Below are 22,768 nucleotides of genomic sequence, written 5' to 3'. Positions count from 1 at the left end.
ACTATTTACTCGTCCAATTCCGCATTCGTAAGCACCCAAACGAACTTCCCGAAGTTAAGGTCTAAATCTGCCCCATTTGCCTACCAACGTTTTGCCATTGCACCAAGCACATACCGTACGGGCCCGACCGATTGCAGCTCTCCAAGGACCTCACGCCGACGCAAAAATTCAACATCAATCCGAGATAGCTATTGTGGCTCCGAGTTTGTTGTTGAATTCCAATTTTTATTTTAATTGCATTTCAATTCCTCGTATTTGATTTGTTTTTCCAATTCAATTGAATTAGCTATATGTTTAGTATAGAAGTACTTCAATTGTAATTCATTTCCAATTTCATGTTTCAAACACTTATTCAATCAATAAAATACCGATTTTTCACCAAATCTTGTGTCAATTTCGCATTTTAAATTCCTTTATTTTCTCGTCTTCAATTTACCCGCATTAGCTTAAATAAAATAATTTATCTAGCAAAGTTTTTATAACGGCGCTAGAGACCCAAGAGGGACTTTTTTTCAATCCTTGCGTCCCTCGCCAATCGTTTTGTTTAGATTTCAAGTTTTGGCGCGCAATTCTATAAACTTAACCGTCTTTAATAATTGAGAAATAATTTCTCTGACACGCCCGCACCCTAACCACACGTGACAAGGTTGAAATTAGCATATTCGCAAAATATCGCTAACAATAGTAATGATGTTTAGATTAGACGCAATCTAAAACATTTAACACGAAATGTAAAACTAATTGAATAGAACATTTTGTTGCATAGACATATGGTGACAACTGGTATAGCAAGTTGGCAAATAAAATTAAAAAATAATAATTAGCTAGGTGGCCACTTCAACTGAGATGTATTAACATTATCCACTCTTTTTCTTTTTCTTTTTTTATTTAGAATATTCATGGATATAATCCCAGCACGCAACTCTCTTCAATTTCATTTCATTTTAAATCTTCTTTTTCTTTAACACAAACGTGTTTATTTTAAACTAACGGATAAACCAAAAAATCATTATCACAACAACTTTAGTCTTTCGATCTTAATACTTCTAGTCAGTGGAAAACCAGAAATTTAAATTTTAGAGGCTAATTTTAGTCGTACATATAAATTTTTTAACTTCCAACACGTTAAAACACCATCGTTTTGATGTGTTCACTAAAACATTAAAAATATCAAATGTAAAAAGAGGAAACATATTTAATTTTCTATTAGTTCAATGCTAGTTTATAAAAAATTGTAACATTTTTACCGTTTTTATTTTTAGTTTTAAAATTTTGATATTTTCATAAATTAAAATTTAATTTAAAAATTAAGTTATTTGAATTTTAAAAATAAAAAATTGATTTTTTTAATAGAAAGGACATAATAAAAATGATTCATAAGTGATATCAAAATAAAGAGTCTATTTAAATTAATTAATAATGATACCATATTTTTATAATTATGGAAAAATTAAGTTAAAATTAATAAAAGAATTTTAAAATAAAATGAGATTGGTGGGAGTTGAACTAGAACCTTTTAAATAGAAATAGGGCTGTAATCGGGCCAAGCCGAGCCGAGCTTTGACCTGCTCAAGCTCGGCTCGCTATAAAATTAACGAGGCCGAGCCTGAGCCGAGCTTGCTATAAAATTAACGAACTCGAGCCTGAGCCGAGCTTTGACTTGCTCAACAAGCTCGAACCGAGCTTCGAGCTTGTTTCGAGCCCAAAATCCTCTTTGAACTTGGTTTATTAAGAAAATTATCTAACCATAAATTGTTTGTGAGTAAATCGTTAATTATATTTGTGAATTTTGCTCGCAAATAACTCTTTAATTGTGTACATAAACAAACTCACAAGCAAAGTTCATGAATAAATAAACAAGATGCTTACAAATAGTTCGTTTATTACTCATTTATTATGTCTATGAATGAACTTATCTAATAGCAAATGAAATAATATTAAGTTTAGATATTTGTGAACTAACACAAAACTATATAGTTTTCTACAAAACTAAAATTTGTTCATAAATGTTCTAATCGAGCCTGCTCGCGAGCTTTCGAGACGAGCTTTGGCATGCTCAAGCTCGACTCGTTTACGAACCGAGATAGTAAATCGTGCTCACAAGTGACTCGTTTACAAATCGACCTGAGTCCAACCGAGCTTTTATCGAGCCGGCCACCAAACCGCTCATGAGCGGCTCGACTCATTTACAGTCCTAAATAGAAACATGCATCTTTAACTATCAAATCTACCTTTAAACATAAAATAATACTACATAGAGTCTATATGTTCTAATATTTGGGGGAGTAACAAGGGAAAAAACAACCAGTACTCAAGGGTGGAACAGGTGGTTGGGAGGGCTCCAGCGTCCCGAGCCCTAGGCTGGCTCTGCCCATGCTTTTAGCTTTTTATTTTCACTTTAATTAATTATAATCTCTTATATACTTCTTTTTAGTTTATCTCATTTATCAGTTCAAGACTCGTCAGATACCTTTAGATAAATAATCTTCCAATTAAAGTTTTTTTTTTTTTGTATATACTAAAACTCCAATTATCTTATTAATTGGAAATTTAATATGTGTAATTATAATTAATTGAGATTTAATATAATAAATTTTTAATACTAAATGTTAAAATAAGTGAAGATAAAAAAACAAAAAACAAAAAGCAAGAGTTTGATGATAATTTCTTCACTAAAAAGATAAAAAAGAAAAGAGGGACCAGTTCCTAACATATAGGCATGAAATGATGTAATTTAAAATGGGGTCTATGACTGACATGACATGTTACAAGTTGGTAGGTGGGGAGGGTAATGCCAATGCAATGGCTGCTTTTATTTTGACACCTAAAACTTGGCATTTTGAGAGTGACTCAACTCCTTGGAATTTAGATTAAGTTTAAGTCCATTTAGCCCATTTTCTCTATTATTAGTGGGTTAAGGTTAATTTCTATCTACATTGGGCTTTTCCCTATCACCCCACCCCACACAATGCCTAACTCATTATTAAGGATCCATTTCACTACTTATTGTTTGCTATTTGCCTTAGAAAATAATATTTTTCTAAAAAAAACCAGAGTTTCTCTGTTTTTATAAAAAGCTATTTTTCAACTCTAAAAGGTAAACATGAGGTATCTAATTAAACATTTAAAATTCTACCTTTCAAAATGAAAAGACAAATATCAAATGGAAAGTAAGTAAACAAACGACCCTAATCAATGTATTTTAGAGTGACTTACATAAAATATCAGTTTTAGAAGGGCATTTTGGTGTATAATTTTTTTTATTGTTGCACTGTGCCTTTATTTTAAATTTTTAGTTATTTTTACCAATTTTTTTTATTGTTTTGCTGTTGTACCGTTTCTTCATTTCACATGTTTTTTTTAAGACATTTCACATGTTTTTTTATTTTATTTTTCTCGATATTCAATCTATTGTTTTTCTTACATTTATGTTATTTTTTTATTATATTTTATTTAAGATTTTTTTTTATTTTTTTTATAAAAAATGGAGCGGTCCCTAGAAACACGCCGATACTCAAGTTAGTCTCGAAAAGGATAGAGAGATAAAGTAGTAAATAAGAGAGAGAAAGTAGGCAGACATCTTTTAGTGGTTAGTGAGCTCCTTTTATAGATGGAGGGCAACCCTTTGGTGTGTCATATGCTTCTAATTTGGTTGATTTGGGTTGGACCTGGCTCATATCCTTATAAAGTAGACCCCCTCGAAACAAACTGTTTGGCAAACTCATCATTTTCATTCAAATAATTAGTAAAGTGAGAAAGAAATCAAAAGAGAATCGAAATCAAAGTCATGCGAAATGGAAAATCGAAGCTCAGGAACAAATATATTCTTTTTTGTTAGAGAGAGAGAGAGAGGGGTGAGTTAGAGAGAGAAAGAAATTTAGAGAGAGAGGTTAGAGAGAGAAAGAAATTTGAAGAGTGAGAAAGAAATAGTGAGAAAAAGATGAAGAGATGGAGGGATAAGGGTAAAATAGGGAAATGATAAAAATGATTTTTTTTAATTTGTAGGTCCCACTTTACTAATTATTTGAATGAAAATGATGAGTTGGCACGTTGACTGGGCATTTTTACCGGCCGTACACCAAAGTGGGAGGTCACCTATAAGGTCGTATACATTAGTGAGACAAATTGAAGGTTGTACACCAAAGTGTGAAATGAGGCAAATGTTGTACACCATTGATGAAATTTACCCGAGAAATAATCGCCCGTCAGTCTTCATTGTTGTTGGTGCTTCGCTTTTTGTTGGGGGAGGAGGATTTGCTTGCGTTGTGGTTGCTCAGCTTCTCTAGCATTGTTTTGCGAAGACGATGTCAGTCTTCTATACCCTCCTGCTTGTCTTTGCGCGTTAGTATAGTCTGGAGTGTGTTTGTGGGTGTGATTATGTCTGGTGATTCTTCACCGGAGCAATCAGTGAAGTTGGCTTCCATTACTCCCAGTGATTTCGCCTTAAAGGATTCTGGTCGCGTTCGCCAGAGAAAGCAAAGACCGGAAAGGTAAAAGATGTGGAGTTTTCGAGAGCGAAAAAGGTTCATTCTCGGAGTGCTCTCGTAGTCCGTCTTCCTTTTTCGATCCTGATGCCCGTAGGGGGCGTGAGGTCGGGCACAGTGGAAGTTGTCGTCATGTTTTCTGGGTATCTGGTTAGTGGCGAAAAAGATTTAGGCATATTGTATGAGCGGACGTGTAAGAAGGTGTGGTCACGTGGATCAGGTGTCCCTAGATCAGACGGATTGCACTATGACCGGACGAAGAGGTCGAGGAGACTTGAGAGTTAAACGCTAGAGGGAGCCCACTCGATAATTATGAAAGAGGATCTTACATCATTGTTAGCGGCGTATCGGATAGGAATGCCCTACGAGATCAATGACTTGTCTGTGGATGTGCGAGCTAATGACGCCACTGCTTCAGATGGGATGATCGTGTATGAGGAACAATTTGAGGCTGGGATGCGACTGCCTTTGCTTCTATTTTTTGTCGAGGTAATGAAAGAGTTCAGTTTGTGCTTAGGACAGGTTCATCCAAATGGCTGGCGGATGCTGGTTGCGTTCTATGCGCTTTACCGGTCTCAAGGTTTTAGGGCGACGAGTATATTATTTCATAAATGTTTTAAACCGATGAAGAGCCCGCTATTCTTCATGGCTGTTGGTTGCATTCTATGCGCTTTACTAGTCTCCCACGCCAAATTTAATGCCATTGGGGGCTTGTCGGATAAGCTGCCGGACTGGAGGCATCACTTCTTTTTGGTGAGACAGCGAGTTCCCATGTCGAGTGCGTTGGAATGCAAACCCCCTGGATTCTTCCCAGTGGTTGGTCGAGAGGGAGCTACTCGGGCATGAGTCAAGATTAGTGACATTCTTGAAGGGCTTGCCTGATGATGAGAAGAATAAAAAGGATGTTGACCTGCTGATCAGATATTATCTATCTGTTGGGTATGCCATCTGGAATCAGTGGCGGTTGGCGCATTTGGCTGGTTGGTCGAGGAGATGTTCGATGCGTGGAAGAAAGGTCACAATTTTACGGAGGGTGAGTTGGCCGAGCTGGAGTCCATTAAGGTAATGGTGGCTCTTCACGGTGAGTGAGTGTCCGGGACTAAATTTTCTAATTATACTTGTGCTTTTTTATGATGTTATATATATATATATATATATGTGTGTGTGTGTGTGTGTGTGTGTGTGCAGCTCCCGAGAGTAGTCAAGTTAGCATGGACTTCGACATGAGTGAGTTCGTTGAGGGGTTCCTTCCTCCGAGCTCAGTGTACGAGACGACGTCAAGTCCTTTGCCTTTTTTAGTTCGGTTGAGGATGCGAATCAGGTTATACGCAACATGGGGGGTGTCTTGACTGCGAGTGTTGACGAGGCGCTTGAGGGAAGTGTGTTTGTCGGTCGTCCGGTTGCTGATGTCGAGGTGGATGTATTGACAAGACTTGAGGTGGAGGCGCTGAAGGATAAGGGTGCTAGGATTGAAGGAGATAGGATAGTAAAGGAAAGGCGGATAAGAACTTCTTTTTTAATGTCTTTTAATCTATTTTGTATATTATGTAATAACATTCTAAAATGCTGGTAATATATTTCCGCATTTAATTTAGTTTTTTTACAACCGAATGATTAATTGATTATAATTTATATAAGTTTAAGAAGCTAAGTTGATTGAATATTTTATATCAATTTAAAGGATTATTGGAACAATTTGAAAGTTTAGGAAGCAATCATCAAGTTTTTATCTGGACAAATTCACCAAAGAAATGATGTATTATGCCTATATATATATATATATATATATATATATATATATATATATATATATATATATATATATATATATATTTATTTATTTATTTCTTTCTTAAAAAATGATGGTTCAAGTGTCAAGTTGTCGAGAAGCTAATAATCCAAGCAGACATCTTAAATGGAGTGTTGACATCAATTTGAAAAGTAAAAATGTCTTTTTTTTTCAATGTCATTTTATACATTAATTAAGAAAAGATAGTACTAGTAGTGACTAATACATGACATTATGACACGACCATATGATTGTTTCTATTAAAGCATAATAATAATAATAATAATAATAATAATAATAATAAAAAGAGGGATAATCCTCTTATCCTTCAAATTCTATACCCATGAGGGTGGTATAAGGAGGTGAGATAAATTCCTACGATTTTAATAGGATAGAAAAATTTATCTTAATTATCCCTCAAATTAATATTATGTAGTTTAAATAAGGTTAAAATAGTAAAATGTATTATTTTATCTATATCTCTATCCCAGATACTAAACATTGAATAATAATTCTCGACTGTCCTATTTTTATCCTTATCTCAACCATTTATCCTTATCTATATCCCAACCTTTATCCTTATCCCTATCCCAATAAAATACCAAACGCCCCGTAAGGAGACACTGTTAGAAGGGATATATGAGTTGGGATAGAGATAAAAAACGAGATAAGTTATCTCGTGTTTGTTTGGAAGAGAAGAGAGTGAGACAAGGGAGGGATAAACCTCTTATCCCGCTAAAGATAAGGAGGGAGGGGGTGGTATAAGGCATGATGATAACTTATTTAGATGGAAAAGTCTAATTTGTCCCTCAAATTTTATTATTTATTCCATTGGTTATGTTTTGAAAATTTAGTAGGGTATTCCAAATATTTCTTAAGATAATTTTAATCTTAAACTTTTAAAAACCTAAGTTTATCTATGTATTATTATAGTATTTTTTTTTTTTTTGGTAAGAAGGGAAGAAAAAAAACAAACAAACAAAAACCTAACCCGGGATCAGTCTAGGAAGACTGACCCCAATCCTATCCTCAAGAAGAGAAGGTAACAGAAAAGAAGGAGGAACGGAAAGGGTAGAAACACCTAACATCCCCCCATGCCCAGCAGCTGCCAAGCGATCCGCCACGTGGTTTTGCTCCCTATAAATATGGGAGAAGGTAAGAGAATCGAAGGCAGGACGAAGCCTCAAGATGGCTTTAATGAGATTCTGACTCTTAAGACAAACAGCATGTCTATCCGAAATCCTGTTGATAGCCTCCAAATTGTCAGACTCCACCGAAAGTCTTTTAACACCCATCCGAAATCCTGTTTATAGTATTAATATAGAATAAAATTAATTAAATTTAATCTATCATTTTTTTTATAATAAGTTTAATCTATCATCTTAAATATATTAATTATTCCATTTTTTATATTTTGAAAATTTAATACAGTGTTTCAAGTATTTCTCAAATTAGGTTGATAGATTAAATTTAATTAATTCCAGTCCATGTTAACACTGTAATAATATATACTTCCTATTTAAATTTGGATAGGGGTAATATAGTAAAATGAATTATTTTATCCTTATCCCCATCTTACATATCAAACATGGGATAATAAACTTCTCTGTCTTATTTTTATCCTTATCCCAAGTTTTTATTCTTATCCTATCCCAAACTTTATCCTCATCCCTATCCCCATAGAATACCAAACGACTCGTAAGAGGTGGAGAGAGGTTCTCTATTAATGAAGAGGATGAACAAGCTCTTAGTAATTTAAGGAGCCATTAAGAGGTTGTTGGAGCTGATTTTTAACTCTCTATCCTTAAATTTTAACTTAAGAGTCAAACTAGAAGGCTGTTGGAGATACCTTAGGTATAAGATTTGAGGAATAAAACTCTTATCTCCTCACTCTATCTCTAAAACAAACGTGATATAAATAAGGGAAAAGTATAAAAATAAATCTTGTGGTTACATCTGTTTTCGATCAGCCCCCTTGTAGTTTAAAAATTTACAAAATGGTACATTCAGATTCATTCCGTTAGCAAACACATGCCAAATTGACTAACGGTGTTAAAAAAAATCAAAAGTCAAAAGAACAATAGTTAATTTAGTCTTTGTATTTATTTATTTTATAAATTAACCCCTTTATTATTTAGTTATCACAAACAAACCCCAAAACTAAAATAAAAAATCAAACTCATCATCTTTCTTCTCTCTCTTCCTCTTCCTCTCAAGCATAAGCCTAGGGGTGAACTCGAGCCAAACCGAAACCGAACAGGGGTAGGCTCGGCTCGGATCGAGACGTGTTGAGATCGAAAGGAAGGAACTTGTATTAATGAAGGACATGCGTTTGATGCCTTGGAGTGGTGGAAGGATAAATCTAACAAATTCCGTGTTTTATCTAAAATGGCAGCTGATATCTTAGCTATTCCTATTACCACTGTTGCTTCTGAGTCTACATTTAGCGCCGGAAGTTGGGTTATCGATACTTATCGATCTAAATTGACACCAGACTCAGTGCAAATGTTGATTTGCACGACAGATTGGTGTTAATCAACTTATAGATTGAAGGACTTCAAGAAAGTAAGTATATTTATTTCATTTTTGATGGTTTTGTATTTCTTTTTATGTATTATAGTTAATTATCATATACCAATGCAATATAATCATATTTACAGGGTGATGATGATAAAGATAGACCAATTGAAATCATTCTTCCGATTGTCTATAATTGGATTATTAGATTATGTTCTACGAAGGACTGTTTTTCTTTCACTTGTTGAATTTGTGGCAAATTTGAAACTTTGTGGTTGTAGATTACATATTAAATTCGAATTTGTTAGATTCTATATTTGTTTAATCTTGTTATTTTGTTTAAATTTGTTGTAGATTGTATGTTTGTATTTGTTTTTTGGAGTTTAAATTCGGTATAAGGCTGAATTTAGATAATAAAATGTTAATTATAGTATAATTAAGTGTATTTAAAACTGTTTGTTTTTAAATAAAATCAAAACGAGCTTCGAGCTCGAGCCGAACCCATATCGAGCCGAGCTCTAAAGTTCCAGGCTCAGCGAGCTTCAAGCTCGAGCCGAGCCCGATCTCAACATGTCTCAAGCCGAACCTGATCTCAACACGTCTCGAGCCGAGCTGAGCCTACCTCTGTTCGGTCTCGGTTCGGCTCGAGTTCACCCCTAGGCTTATGCTTGAGAGGAAGAGGAAGAGAGAGAAGAGAGATGGTGAGTTTGATATTGTGTTGGTTGATGAGACGAAAGAAGGAGTGGAGATGAAGTTGGAACTATGGAGGCAAACTCTAGAATCTAGAGGCTTTAAGTTGAGTCGAAGTAAGACAGAATATTTGGAGTGTAAGTTTAGCGGCCGTAGGAGTAGGGAGGCAGGGACAATCACCCTAGATGGGAGAGTTGTTCAGGCCTCGGATTGCTTCCGGTATTTAGGATCTATTATCCAAACGGATGGAGAAGTAGATGGAGATGTTGCCCATAGGATTAAAGCTGGTTGGTCGAAGTGGAAGAGTGCTACGGGTTTCCTTTGTGATCCCGGCATGCCTAATAGATTGAAGGGAAAATTCTACCGGACGGCAATTAGACCAGCATTGTTATATGGTACGGAGTGTTGGGCAGTGAAACACTGCCACATCCATAAGATGTCGGTGGCGGAGATGCGTATGTTGAGATGGATGTGTGGTCACACGAGAAAGGACCGGGTGCGTAATGAAATAATTAGGACAAAAGTAGGGGTTACATCTATTGAGAATAAAATGAGAGAAAACCGACTAAGGTGGTTTGGCCATGTGAGACGTAGAGCGCTTGATGCGCCGGTTAGGAGAACCGAAGAGTGGCAAAGGGATGTAGTGGTGAGGGGTAGGGGAAGACCTAAGCAAACTTGGAGGAGGGTGATCGAGAGTGATATGAGTTTATTGGGAATTGAGGAAAATATGGTAGTGGATAGGACGGAGTGGAGGGAGCGAATCTGTGTCGCTGACACGACTTGATTTTCACGGTTTTATATGATGGTTCATGTTAGCCGACCCCGAATCATTTCGGGACTAAGGCTTTGTTGTTGTTGTTGTTGTTGTTGTTGTTTCGGGGTTTGTTTGTGATAATTAGATAATAAAGAGGCTAATTTATAAAATAAATAAATATAAAGACTAAATTAACACTTTTTCCTTTGACTTTTTTTTAACACCGTTAGTCAATTTGACATGTGTTTGTTAACATAATGAACCTCGATATATCATTTTATAAATTTTTAAACTACAAAGGTGCTGATTAAAAATAGATGTAACCATAAACTTTGAGTTTTTTTTATCACTATCCCCACCCAGGCCCGTTCCTGAGCATGGACAGGAGGGGCGCCTGCCCAGGGCCTAAAGATGAGAAGGGCTCCAATTATAGTAATGTATTAGTACCTATTAAATTATAGAAGAAATTACATAAAAAATCAAGTTTAAATTTTATTTTACATTTAAGCAATTTCTATTTTGTGTTTTGATCATTTCATACTTTTATTTCTAATTTTGTCAAATTCAGTAATTTTTTATTATTCAAAAATTATAATTTTGGAAAAAAACGGAAAAGTGAAATACAAAGGTGTTGAAAAACTGAAAAATATGACAAAATAAGAAATTCTTTATTAAGTTATGAGAAAATTATAAATATACACTTGATTATGACTTTTCTGTAATTCACCCTAAATTATACTTGATTAAATTCAAAAAAAAATGTTATAGTTGATTAAAAACGTTGGCATTAGATTCTTTCCAAATTAGTTTTTCCAAATAAAAAATATTGACATCAGTCATTAAATAGTCTTTCTAAATTTCATAATTTATCTCGGATTCTTTCCAAATTTCCTAATAAAAACTTTGGCGTCAATTCCCTAATTTATCTCAAAGTATTTCTATAATTATCTTTCCCACCTATCAATCCCAACAAAAATTTATAATTTATCTCTCCCTTTTTTAATCACACTTCAATCCCAAAGAATATTAAACAATAATATTATGCTACATCCTCAGTTCATCTTCTCAATTCATCAGTTATATAATCAGTTTTGTTTTCTAATCACCTCAATCTGAAACTTCCAATTACTAATAGCCTTTTTTGTTGTCTTTGAGAATCCCTATCAGATTTTGATTTACCCGGTCTTCAAAAGCAATTTGGAAAAAGCGTATTAAAATCTTCCAATTTTAAGAACTTATGCGCTAAACCTCGTTAAATGATGTGATTTTCAAATTTGGATTTTCATTTTTCTGTTATCATGCTTTGTATCGTAAAGAACATAAAATCTATTAGAACTATTTCATAATTTATTAAATTTAAGAAATTTACTTCTAGAAATGCCCATAGACATCATTTTGTATAAAAAATTGGGTACTTAAAACAATATAAAATGTTTTTATTAGATATTAGTGTCATTTTTAAGTAATATTCTTTTATACAATTTACTTTTCTACTTATTTTTTTTATTACCATTTATTTATTAGGGCCCCATTTAATAATTCGCCCACGAACCTCTAAAATCTCAGGATCGGCCCTGTCCCCACCCCATTTATCCTTGTAACAAACATGTTGATTATCAATAATAAAATTTGACATAATATAAATATATATAAAAATAATATAAACGGTTCGTATATTCGAAACCGAACCTAAACCAAAAGCAGTGGGTCAGGTTAACAAGTTTTTCTCCACCACAATGGAAGACAGGTTTGAGGTTTTGCTAAACGACATCGTTCCCAAAAGTCTTGCTTGTCCTCCTCCTTATCCAATCTAGTCGCAGAAGCGAGAGAAATCCCCAATTTTCATGGCTTCCCTTCATCTCTGTTCACCGTCAACACATCATAAAACACATCTTCCATCATTTGTTGGCAGCAGACAGTCGAACCATTATGTGAGTTTCCTTCCATTCTCGCTGTCTCTTTTTCATAATCGCATACGAACCAGTCACTTGGTTTTGCATTTCTCTTCCACAACTCAAGACCCAGTTGTTGATTCCTCCGAGCACCAACCTCAACTCCGAACAAATACTGAAAAGGGGAAAGAAGGTGAATTTTCTCGAACGAGATTGCTTGCTCAAAATGTTCCTTGGACTTGTACCACTGATGACATTCGTGCTTTGTTTCAGAAATTTGGGACCGTTTTAGACGTTGAGGTTCTTTTCTCTGCAATTCAATTCACTTCATTTTTCATCTCACTTTCCACTTATGTTTTTTTGATTTTGTGTATTGTTTAGCTTTCAATGCATAGCCAGAGCAGAAACAGGGGTTTGGCGTTTGTCACAATGGGATCTCCTGAGGAGGCAGATAATGCTCTTATAAATCTCGAATCTTTTGTAAGTCCAATCCATTTGTGGGTGGTTTAGGGTTTAATTAGGGTTTCATATTTCCATCATTTTGATTTTCTTGTAATTGCCGGTTTAGGAATTTCAAGGTCGTTGTTTGAAGATGAATTATGCTAAGTTAAGAAAGAAAAAACCTTCACCTTCACCCCCACCATTCAAGAAAGCTCCAACATTCAACTTGTTTGTTTCAAATTTGCCATTTGAAGCCAAGGCCCAAGATATTAAGGAGTTGTTTGATGCTGAAGGCGCTAATATTGTTTCTGCTGAAATTGTATATAATAGTGATAATCCAAGAAGGCCTTCTGGATACGGATTCGTTGCCTTCAAGACTAAAAAAGAAGCTGATGATGCACTTTCTACATTTTCAGGAAAGGTAAGTACTGGAGATGCTCTTAAAAGACTGATTGAAATAGAGTATAACCTTGAAAATGCTTCATTTGCAGGAATTGATGGGAAGGCCAATTAGAATTGCACGTAGCCGACAATTTGTGAGAGAACCAACAGAACAGCCTCTGCAGTTCGATGATTCTTCAGCTGAAACAGATGAATCAAATAACAGCTGAAACAGAGATTTTGGGATGGAAATGAGATTGCTTAATTCCCTTCCCTAATATTTGCGTATTTATATACTTTCTGACTGTTTCTGCATCGTCATGCACTAGTTTTTGCACTGTTATGTACTTTTGCTATCTTGAATGAAATCAATTTTTACTCTTTCGTGGGAATTGCGGGTGTAACGACCCGTTCGGAGCGGGTGGCGCCGGAGTGAGCAGCCCTAAGGGATAGCGATGGGGCAAGAATGAACTGAATTCTATATCGGAAATGGAGAGGGAGTGATTGAGGCTTATTAGCAAGATGTGAATCCAATACATGCAGACGCGTTTTAAAGCCGTGAGGCCCAATGTGTTGGATTGGGCCAGAGCGGACAATATGTACATGTTATTGGACCAGGGTGTTACAGCGGGCGTGTCGAAAAATTATAGTATTGGAAGTTTGAATGAAATTGAACTTGAATTAAAATGAAAACTAAGGGAATGACTGAGAAATTTAAATTGCTAAAGTCTGGAAATAATTTGCTAGAGTTTTACTTGTGCGTTGACTTGTCCTTTCTTTATCGCGATTTCTGCCTGTAACTTCTTGTTGTTTCCACAAATCTACGTTCTCCACCATATCGAATAATTGCTCCACTTTAACTTCCACGGTGGATTGATTTCTAACTTCCGTGCTTTCTAATTGGCTCACAAATACACGTTAAAATATTAAATGACCGTCTAATTTCCCTTTTAATTTACCTTAGGTTGAGGTTCACCCTAGAGTAGCTTTCCCTTGAAATATTCACTTTTGAAAAATCTATTTAGACGTAAGTTAGGTCAATTAATATATTAAAAATATATAAAAGCAAGAAAAAAATAGAATTATGGTGTAAACAATTGCCCTCCTCAAGCATGGATTTGATAGAAGAAAATTTATGTTTGATCGCGGACAAAATCACGTAGACTCCATCAAATTAAAAATAAAAATAAATAAATAAATAATAATAATATCAGGAACCAAAAGTTATTTAATAAATCAGAGTTCCAATATGAATTGGAGTTTACATAAGCAGGTTTAATCGCCACCGGCTTAAGCAACTCAGATTAGGTTGTTGATTAATTGTTAAATTAGGTTGAAATTCATATTATCGTATCATTCTATACCATGCTTAATTGAATTGCTTGGTTTAAGATCACTTAGGAGTAGATTAACTTAATTATAAACTTCGCAATCTATCTTTCCACCATCTAGATAACATTAGAAGCCTAGTAGTTTGGTACTTAATATCTTCATGTCGTTATCTTTCTTTCTTTCTTGATAAACTATATCTCTAACAGTTGGCTTATGTGTTGTGAGTTTAGTTTACATTAACATTTGTGATTCAGTTTTACCAATTAGTTCACTTCCATTTTATCAATTAATTTATATATACTATTTTAACATATTGTCCTTTATAATGGAATTCTTAAAAGCATCTTATTCCATATGTTTTCCAACTTTGGCTACAATACTAGTATGTTCGGTAGTTTTCACTTGGTGAGTAATTTTTTGAGTAAATGAGAACTTGCTCAATAATTGATATTGTCTTGATGTAACAATGAATATGAGTTCGTTAGATTACAAGATAGAGATATACATACATGTGGATAAGTATGTATGTAAAAGATTATTTATAATCTGAGATTTCAATCAGAGTTGTTTAGTGAAATCTTCTATCTTAGATAGTCGAAGGTAGTCCTATAATGAGAGACTAAGGTTAAATGGTATGGCATATCAGAATTGAAACCTTCCTATGGTGTTGTTTTGAGCACAAACATGCACTTCCTTAGATGGAAGGATTAGAACACCATAGCACATGTTTTTCCAACCATGTGTGCTTAGTGACCAAGAGATGGAAAAAGTTCAATCTCACTTTTTTTCTAGTGTGAGACTCATTTCGTGAAAATCATGTTTTTCTTGAAATGTTATCCTTGATACCCTTAACTATTCAACAAGTGTAATTCATTTTCGCTACCTTAGAAGGATGCTCTCAAGAGCTATGTGCTAATTTAGCTCGAAAAAGGGCCGACTAGGCAAGTAAAATAAATTATAATGGAAAGAATGTACTAAGAGGGAAAGAGTTTATCTAGTTCACGTCTTGTAGTTTTATGTTTCACAAATCCGGAGAGTTGTGCATGTGCGCATGCTTGTGAAAATAGATAAACTGTTGAAATTATAATGGTCACAATGGATGTGATATAAAGTCTAGGATAAATCATACTTTTTCTTAATTTCACACGTAATTTGAGAGGTTGTATATCTCCAACGAGTATACAACATTTGAGTTTTCGATTGTATGTCGATCGCACGAACTATTTGCGAGTATGAACGAGACGGAGTAAATGGAATATGTTTCTATTACGTGCAAGTGGGAGATGTATGATTAAATGGAGTAAATGGGCCTTGGTCCATTTACGGCCCGTCCGTAACCTAATCAGTCAGGGTTAGGGTTTATGTTTAAGCTAGCTATAAGTAGATAAGTATGGAGGCTAAACCTAAAACAGATAACACACTAATACACAAGATACAAAGATACAATGCTACAAAAGGCAATTCCTCTCTTCTTGCTCTCCCAAGTTGCCTCCCTTCTCATGTCTCATGTTCGCTCTTAGTTCGAGGAACAACGTTGATTGCTCCTCTAGTGTAGCCTTCATCTAGATCGGTAACACAAAGCCAATGTTCGTTTCTTCCGTTGCTAATCACTAGATCTGCGCTATAAGAGGCAATCCTAAATCTGTTGTATGTTAATTTATATCTAGATTCAGGTTCATTACTCGTCCTTTGAGGATAGAAATGAAATCTGCAACGACTATTAGAGCCACCAATTTTTTCAAAAAGAACATCATAATTTTTTAATAATAAATTTTTTGAGTAAGAGTACCTAAAAGCTCAAATTTGAAATATTACAGCTTTCTTAAAATATTTTTTCAGTTGAAGAAATAAATAACATCAGCTCAAGCTTTAAAGAAGTAAATAATCAATATTTTACTGAAAACCTAATAAAATTAATTACAAGCAGTTTATAGATGATGATGACATTTAATTTTATGGCAAAGTACCAGAGGCATAGTAATATATGATGGAAACGGAGAAGGCGATGACGATGGTGATGGTGATATCCTTTGATGAGGAATAGTAGTATCAGGATTAAAATTTATTGAGATGAGGAATACTCCACGACATGTGATTTGACAGTGATGCCTGCATTGTTGAGGAGTAGCGATTGGTAATTTGATGCATTGTTCATAACATTGGTCGTAACATACGTAATTTGTTACTCTAATATCTCGCCCTGACAAAAGTCAATCCAACCAACATTCTCCAATTTGGCTAAACCCTAATATCATAATTACTATTATGACTTTGTTCATTTTCATTATTTTTCTTTTGATGATGGATCATCTTAGAGATTTTTAGTCTTATATAATTTGATAGATGATAACAGATTTTGTATTGATTGTTTTTAGATAGTTATTAATGCATATTATGTAGATTTTAAACAAAATTAGGTTGAATTGGTAACTAGGGTCAACAATTTCAGTTCTGATTCTGAATTCATGAATTTAAATTATGTGTTCATAATCATTTTTTTACTTTTTGTTACAAAATTGTTATAGTTCATCATTTATCCATTTGTTATAATATATCCAGTTAAGTTAAACTAAATATTTAGTAAAAAAATGTTAACCAAATATAGATGGCAAGCTCTTTATACTAGAAAAAAATCAACAGCTACCAAAATAAAATTTAAATTATTCGAATTTGATTTTTGGAATAATTTTAAACTCTTTTCCTAATTAATTACTAATTATTTCTTTAATATTTTATCTAAGAATTGATAATATGTATTTCCTTTAATTGAATGAAAAATTTGTGGCTAATACAATTTTTTTTTGCTTCTAGATTAAATTTTTCGTATTAAGCAAGATTTGGTAAAATATGATCCCATAATTTAATTAATTTAATTTAGTATGAATGGTTCAATTAAAGGAATCACATGTTTCAGTTGAGGACCTTTCTTCTAACATTGACTTCTCCTTTTTTGAAGATGACCCTTTTAGAGGTGCGCTTGATAAAGACCTTACTTCTGCCTCTAAGAGTATGACACGATCGATACTTGGTCTTGATATATCCTCAGTTTCTACTCAACATTTGACGATGCTCTCTTCGACCATTGATGATCTTATTCATTGCCCCTCTTCTGTTGAGTTAAAAAATCGCTTGACTAGGTTCAAGACTCAAGTTCACTCATGTTATTCTGATTACTCTGCTGCGGAACCCTAGTTGACCTTTTTAGGTGACAAGTTAGATTCGTGTGCATCCGATCACCACCTTTACTAGGAGTTGTGTGAAAATAACTCTAGTGCTGACCAAGAGGTTGAGTCTTCCATTGAATTGATCGACCAAAAGGATAAAAAGATGGAAGAAGCCAGGAAACCGTTGAAGACAACTGAAGATGAACTGATGAGAGAAAAAGAGACTCATTGCAGACTCTTTGAGATCAAAATGTGATCAAGCTAAAGCATGAGTTGTCGAACGTCAAAAACTCAAACAACTTCAATCTGCTTCTCGGGCTTCTTGGGAAGATCTGAAAACCCTAGATTTAGACGATGTTTGATTTGATTCCCTTCTAGATAGATTTCTTTGTTAAACATATTTGATAGACATTGAATGATGAATAAATTGCAGCCTTACAGGCAACTATTATTTTATTGCACTAAAATAGCGGCTATAAGCCATCTTTACAACTTTCAAATTGAAATTGCTTTGCATTACATCAAAATAGATTGTCTATATCTTATGGATGATGCTTCCTCAGTTTCCAAAGGGTGGGGTAGAATTTCTTGAGGTACTTTCCATTGATGAACCTCTTATGTGGCTCCCCTTACAAGCTGGCTAACCAATAAGAGTTTCCCTTTAGAACTTGGAATACTTTGTTGTTTTGGTACCCATAGAGGGTGGTATAAAGAGGTGGGATAAGCTCATGCGATTTTAATAGGATGAAAAAGTCCATTTTATCCCTCAAATTAATGTTATGTAGTTTAAATAAGGTTAAAATAGTAAAATGTATTATTTTATCCATATCCCTAACCCACATATCAAACATTGAATAATAATTCTCGACTATCATATTTTTATATTTATCCTAACCATTTATCCTTATTCCTATCCCAATCTTTATCCTTATCCCTATCCCGATAGAATACCAAACACCATGTTAAAGTATAAATTGAAGAGCATGTATATAACATAAGATTGGATAAGGGTTCACCAAAATCCATAATTAAAATAATTTGATATTATTTTATACAAAGTAAATTAGGATTAAGAGAAGAGAAGAATGGCTGAGGCATTTATTTTCCCATTTTCTTTTATATAGATATTTATTTAATAGCAAATGGCAAAATCACTACGTATCTATATGGGTTGCGCATATAATCCCATTATTACAATGTTGACAAGAAATTGAGATTATTTTCATCTGATTTCTCATTCAACTATTCACATATACAGTAAAACCTCTATATAGGAATACGTTTGGGACCGGACAATTTGTATACCAATTGTGAGGTTATTTTTATATAGAGTTTGGTACCAAAAAAAAAAAAAAAAATCAACACTTAAAGTTTATAAATTTAATGTTTAGCATATCAAGTCTACGAGTTTTATTTCCAATACCTAAAGAATTGGAAGAGTTTTGAGTTTAGTTTCCAATACATAAAGAAAAGAGTTTTATGGGAAAATGGTAAGAATTTATAGTTAAAGTTGGAATTTGTGTGCCAACTCATATTTAATCTCAATAATTTTTAAATTTTTTAATAAATTTTGTTTAAATCCTTAATACATATATACATTATTTACATAATTATTTCTATATAGAGGTATAGTTTCTAAAGGTGGGACTTGGATTATGTATAACAATTACCATTTGGGAGGTTATTCTTATTATAACCGGCCCAAGTTGGGACCGAATTTTTTTATAACAAATTGGAGGTTATTCTTATATAGAGTATTCCTATATAGAGGTTTTACTGTAATGCTAAATATTGACATTTTGGATTGAGATAGTCTCTTGTTTAACTAGGAAGGATATGGATATTAATTTTAGATAGATAAAATGAAAATAAAATAGTCATAATAATAATTTAATGATGCAGATATTTACGTGGTTCAACAGTGTATTTGTATTTATTTTATAGGCGAAGGAATACATAAATTAATTCACTAGTGAACTGAAAGTAAAAAAATGAAGAAAATAACACTCAAATACCCTTGACTTCCCGCACATCAAAACTCTCGTAAGTCTCTAAAGAGAAGTTCTTCAAATGGCAATCTAATTATTAATTGCCTTGATGTATAAACCATGCTAATGTATAGTATTTATAGGAGATGAGTGTAACAAACGGAAAGATTGAAGTAAAAAAGACGTGTAAATAAAAGAAAATAATAAGAAGTAAGAATCGACGTTTTCCAATTCCACATCGTTTGGACTTAGGACAACATGGAATATTCAGATTATGTTTATAAATCTTCACCTTAATTTGAAATTTTGTAAAAGGCCTTTTACCATAATGAAATCAAGTTCAACCAATGCTTGAATTTAGTTGTTGAAAGTGACTTCGTCATTATATCAACTATAGCCCGTATTGTCTGTAGTACCAATTTTGTTAAAGCCAATATTTCATTCAGAAATAATACCTTGACCAAAATGATACTTCACATTAACGTGCTTCGTTTTTTCATAAAAACATATGGTCATTTGGCAAATATATATCACTCTAGCTATCATGATGAACAATATTTTCTGTAAATTTAAACTTATCTCACAAACCAAATCTCATAACCAAATAACTTCTTTTATAGCTTCAACTACAACCGTATATTCTGCTTCGATAGTCAATAATGCAACTATACGTTGTAAGGTAGCTTTCCAAACGATAGCACTACTACCAAGGATAAGCACAATAGCATGTGATAGATCTTTTTCTATCAAGATCTCATGCATAGTTTGAATCAATATAACCAACCACCATGACTTTACTCCTTTAAAAATTGAAACAAGCATTAGTAGTACCCTTAAATATCTCAAAATCCATTTCACATTTTACCCAGATTGGACATATATATACTAGTACTAACGACACTAATTGCATGTGAAATGCTAGGGCGTGTATAAATGATGATACTATCAACAACACTAGATTAAGGTACATCTGACATATAATCAATATCATTTTCGGACTATGGTGAAACTCTTAGCTTAGTGGTTGAGAGTATGGGTTTGAATCACATTGGATGGGGTGAGGATTTTTCTTTGTTATTTAATGTTAAGAGCATTGCGCAAATTAAAAAAAATCCATTTTGGAAGAGAAACGATTGTTCCACAAACTTAGTGCAAAGCCTTAGAGACAGAAAGAGGGACGCGCCGACTAGAGAGAGAATTTTTTTGCTCTTGGATGTCTCTTTATACAGGGAAAGACATGACTAATCCCAATCAAAGTGAAACTCGTGCAACCTTAATTAGTTATTGGATAAACTTGGACCCATATTTAATCACCCAGTCTGAATTACTTACGAACGGATAATTCCTAAAAAATATATATTTTATAATAAATTAAAATTTTAAAATAATATTTGGCATTATTTATTTTATTTTATTTTGGGCCAACTTCTTCCTTTTCTAGAGTGAGAAGGTCTCACCTCTCTCTTCCTTTTTTTTCTTCCCTTCTCTAGTCTTCTTTTCCCTTTTCTTTGTTTTTTCATATCTTCCATTGACTCCCTTCTAATCAGATCTACTTCGGGGAGGAAGAAGGAAATCTGTCTTCCTTTTTCCTCCTCCCATTTATATTTTAGTTTCCGTTTTTAGCTTTATATTTACATTTTTTTGTTAGTTTGAAGTCTATATTCATTCTTGAACTTTTTTTTCCATCAGATCTACATTTGTGAGCTATACTTCTTTCTTTTATTCTTTTTTTCGGTCGTAGCAAGAGCGGAAAATGTTTATCTTGTCCGTAGATCTATAGATCTGCGTGAATGCACAAACAGAAAGGTCTCAGATCCGAACGTCCGAAATAGCCTAAATGATGAAGTATGGATTACAACGGGTTTTCAACGGGATTCGACTTACGAGAAGGATGTGATTTCTATGTTTGTTGTATTTGTATATTTTCTGGTTTTATTGCTCTTTGTAGTCTATGTATTGCTCTTTGTAGTATATTTCTTCCCTTTATAGGTCTTTGCCTATATGAGATGAAGGTTTTATTCCTCTTTGTTTCGTGTTGTACTTGTATTTTTAAGTTAATGGAATGATATGTGTATCGTAAAAAATTCTTTAAATCTATCCGTCCTCATCTTGTGATGGCTGTAATGTAAATAGTATGTGACTAATATTGAAAAGAATAAAAAGAAAGTCAAAAGTTAAAAATTTCGAGTTTAAATTGTAGATTTAAAAAAAAACTACTAATTACAATTGATTTAAATCACACTTTGGACTAAGTTGCTTATTAAGATTTCGAGTTCTAAGTTATCACCAAAAACTTTTAAGAAAAACCAATTACAGTTAACTGACTGAGTAGTGGAAAGTATCAAATTGTTAAAGGCATAATACTCATTCGGTTTCTTAAACTAAGGTTTCAAAATTAATCAGAACTTTAAAATATCAAAGTCATCAATCAGGTCCCTGAACTAACCAAGAATTATCAATTACGTCCTCATTCTAAACAATAATCATCAATTAAAGCCTCATTGAAAATCATTCGATTGAACAGTTTCATACCTTCTTCCACAAACCCATTTTGAACCAACGCAGAGATTATTACAATCCAATCATAAATTTTATGCCATTGGGGGCTTGTCCGATAAGCTGCTAGAGTGGAGGCATCGCTTCTTTTTAGTGAGACAGACACGTGGCGAGTTCCCGTGTCGGGTGCGCTGAAATATGGACCCCCTAGATTCTTCCTAGTGGTTGGTCGAGAGGGAGCTACTCGAGCATGAGTCAAGATTAGTGACGTTTTTGAAGCGCTTGCCAAATGATGAGAAGAATAAAAAGGATGTTGACCTGCTGATCGGATATTATCTGTCGGCTGGGTACTGCCATATGGAATTAGTGGCGGTTGACGCATTTGGCTAGTTGGTTGGAGGAGATTTTTGATGCGTGGAAGAAAGGTCACAGTTTTACAGAGGGTGAGTTGGCTGAGCTATAGTCCATTTAGGTGATGGTGGCTCTTCATGGTGAGTGACGGTTCAGGGCTGAATTTGCTAATTATGCTTGTGCTTTCTTATAATGTTGTTTGTTAACTTTTCTCATGCTTTTTCTAACTGTTGTGATTTGTGCAGCTCTCGGGAATAGTCAAGTTAGCATGAACTTCAACATGAGTGAGTTCGCTGAAGGGTCCTTCCTCTGAGCTAAGCGTACGAGGCGACGTCAAGTCCTTTGCCTTCGTTTAGTTTGGTTGAGTATGCAAATCAGGTTGTACGCAACATAAGGGTGGTGTCTTGACTGTGAATGCTGATGGGGCGCTTGAGGGAAATGTGCTTGTCGGCCGTTTGGTTGGTGACGTCGAGGTGGATGTATCGACAT

At 34.1% G+C, this 22,768-nt stretch overlaps 1 protein-coding gene across 1 annotated transcript; it reads left to right on the top strand.

The window, feature by feature from the left end:
- Window positions 1-11,921: 11,921 nt before the first annotated feature.
- LOC136207459 (28 kDa ribonucleoprotein, chloroplastic) lies at window positions 11,922-13,332 on the top strand. Its single transcript, XM_065998713.1, has 4 exons — window positions 11,922-12,426; window positions 12,508-12,606; window positions 12,695-12,988; window positions 13,059-13,332. Exons 1-4 carry the CDS (start codon window positions 12,079-12,081, stop codon window positions 13,176-13,178), a joined length of 861 nt encoding a protein of 286 aa, XP_065854785.1. The 5' UTR covers window positions 11,922-12,078; the 3' UTR covers window positions 13,179-13,332.
- The last annotated feature ends 9,436 nt before the right edge of the window (window positions 13,333-22,768 follow it).

The sequence above is a fragment of the Euphorbia lathyris genome, chromosome 9 (assembly GCF_963576675.1).
Source record: "Euphorbia lathyris chromosome 9, ddEupLath1.1, whole genome shotgun sequence".
Classification (NCBI taxonomy): domain Eukaryota; kingdom Viridiplantae; phylum Streptophyta; class Magnoliopsida; order Malpighiales; family Euphorbiaceae; genus Euphorbia; species Euphorbia lathyris.
The sequence above is the reverse complement of the archived record's forward strand: the minus strand, read 5'-3'. Positions and strand labels throughout refer to the sequence as shown.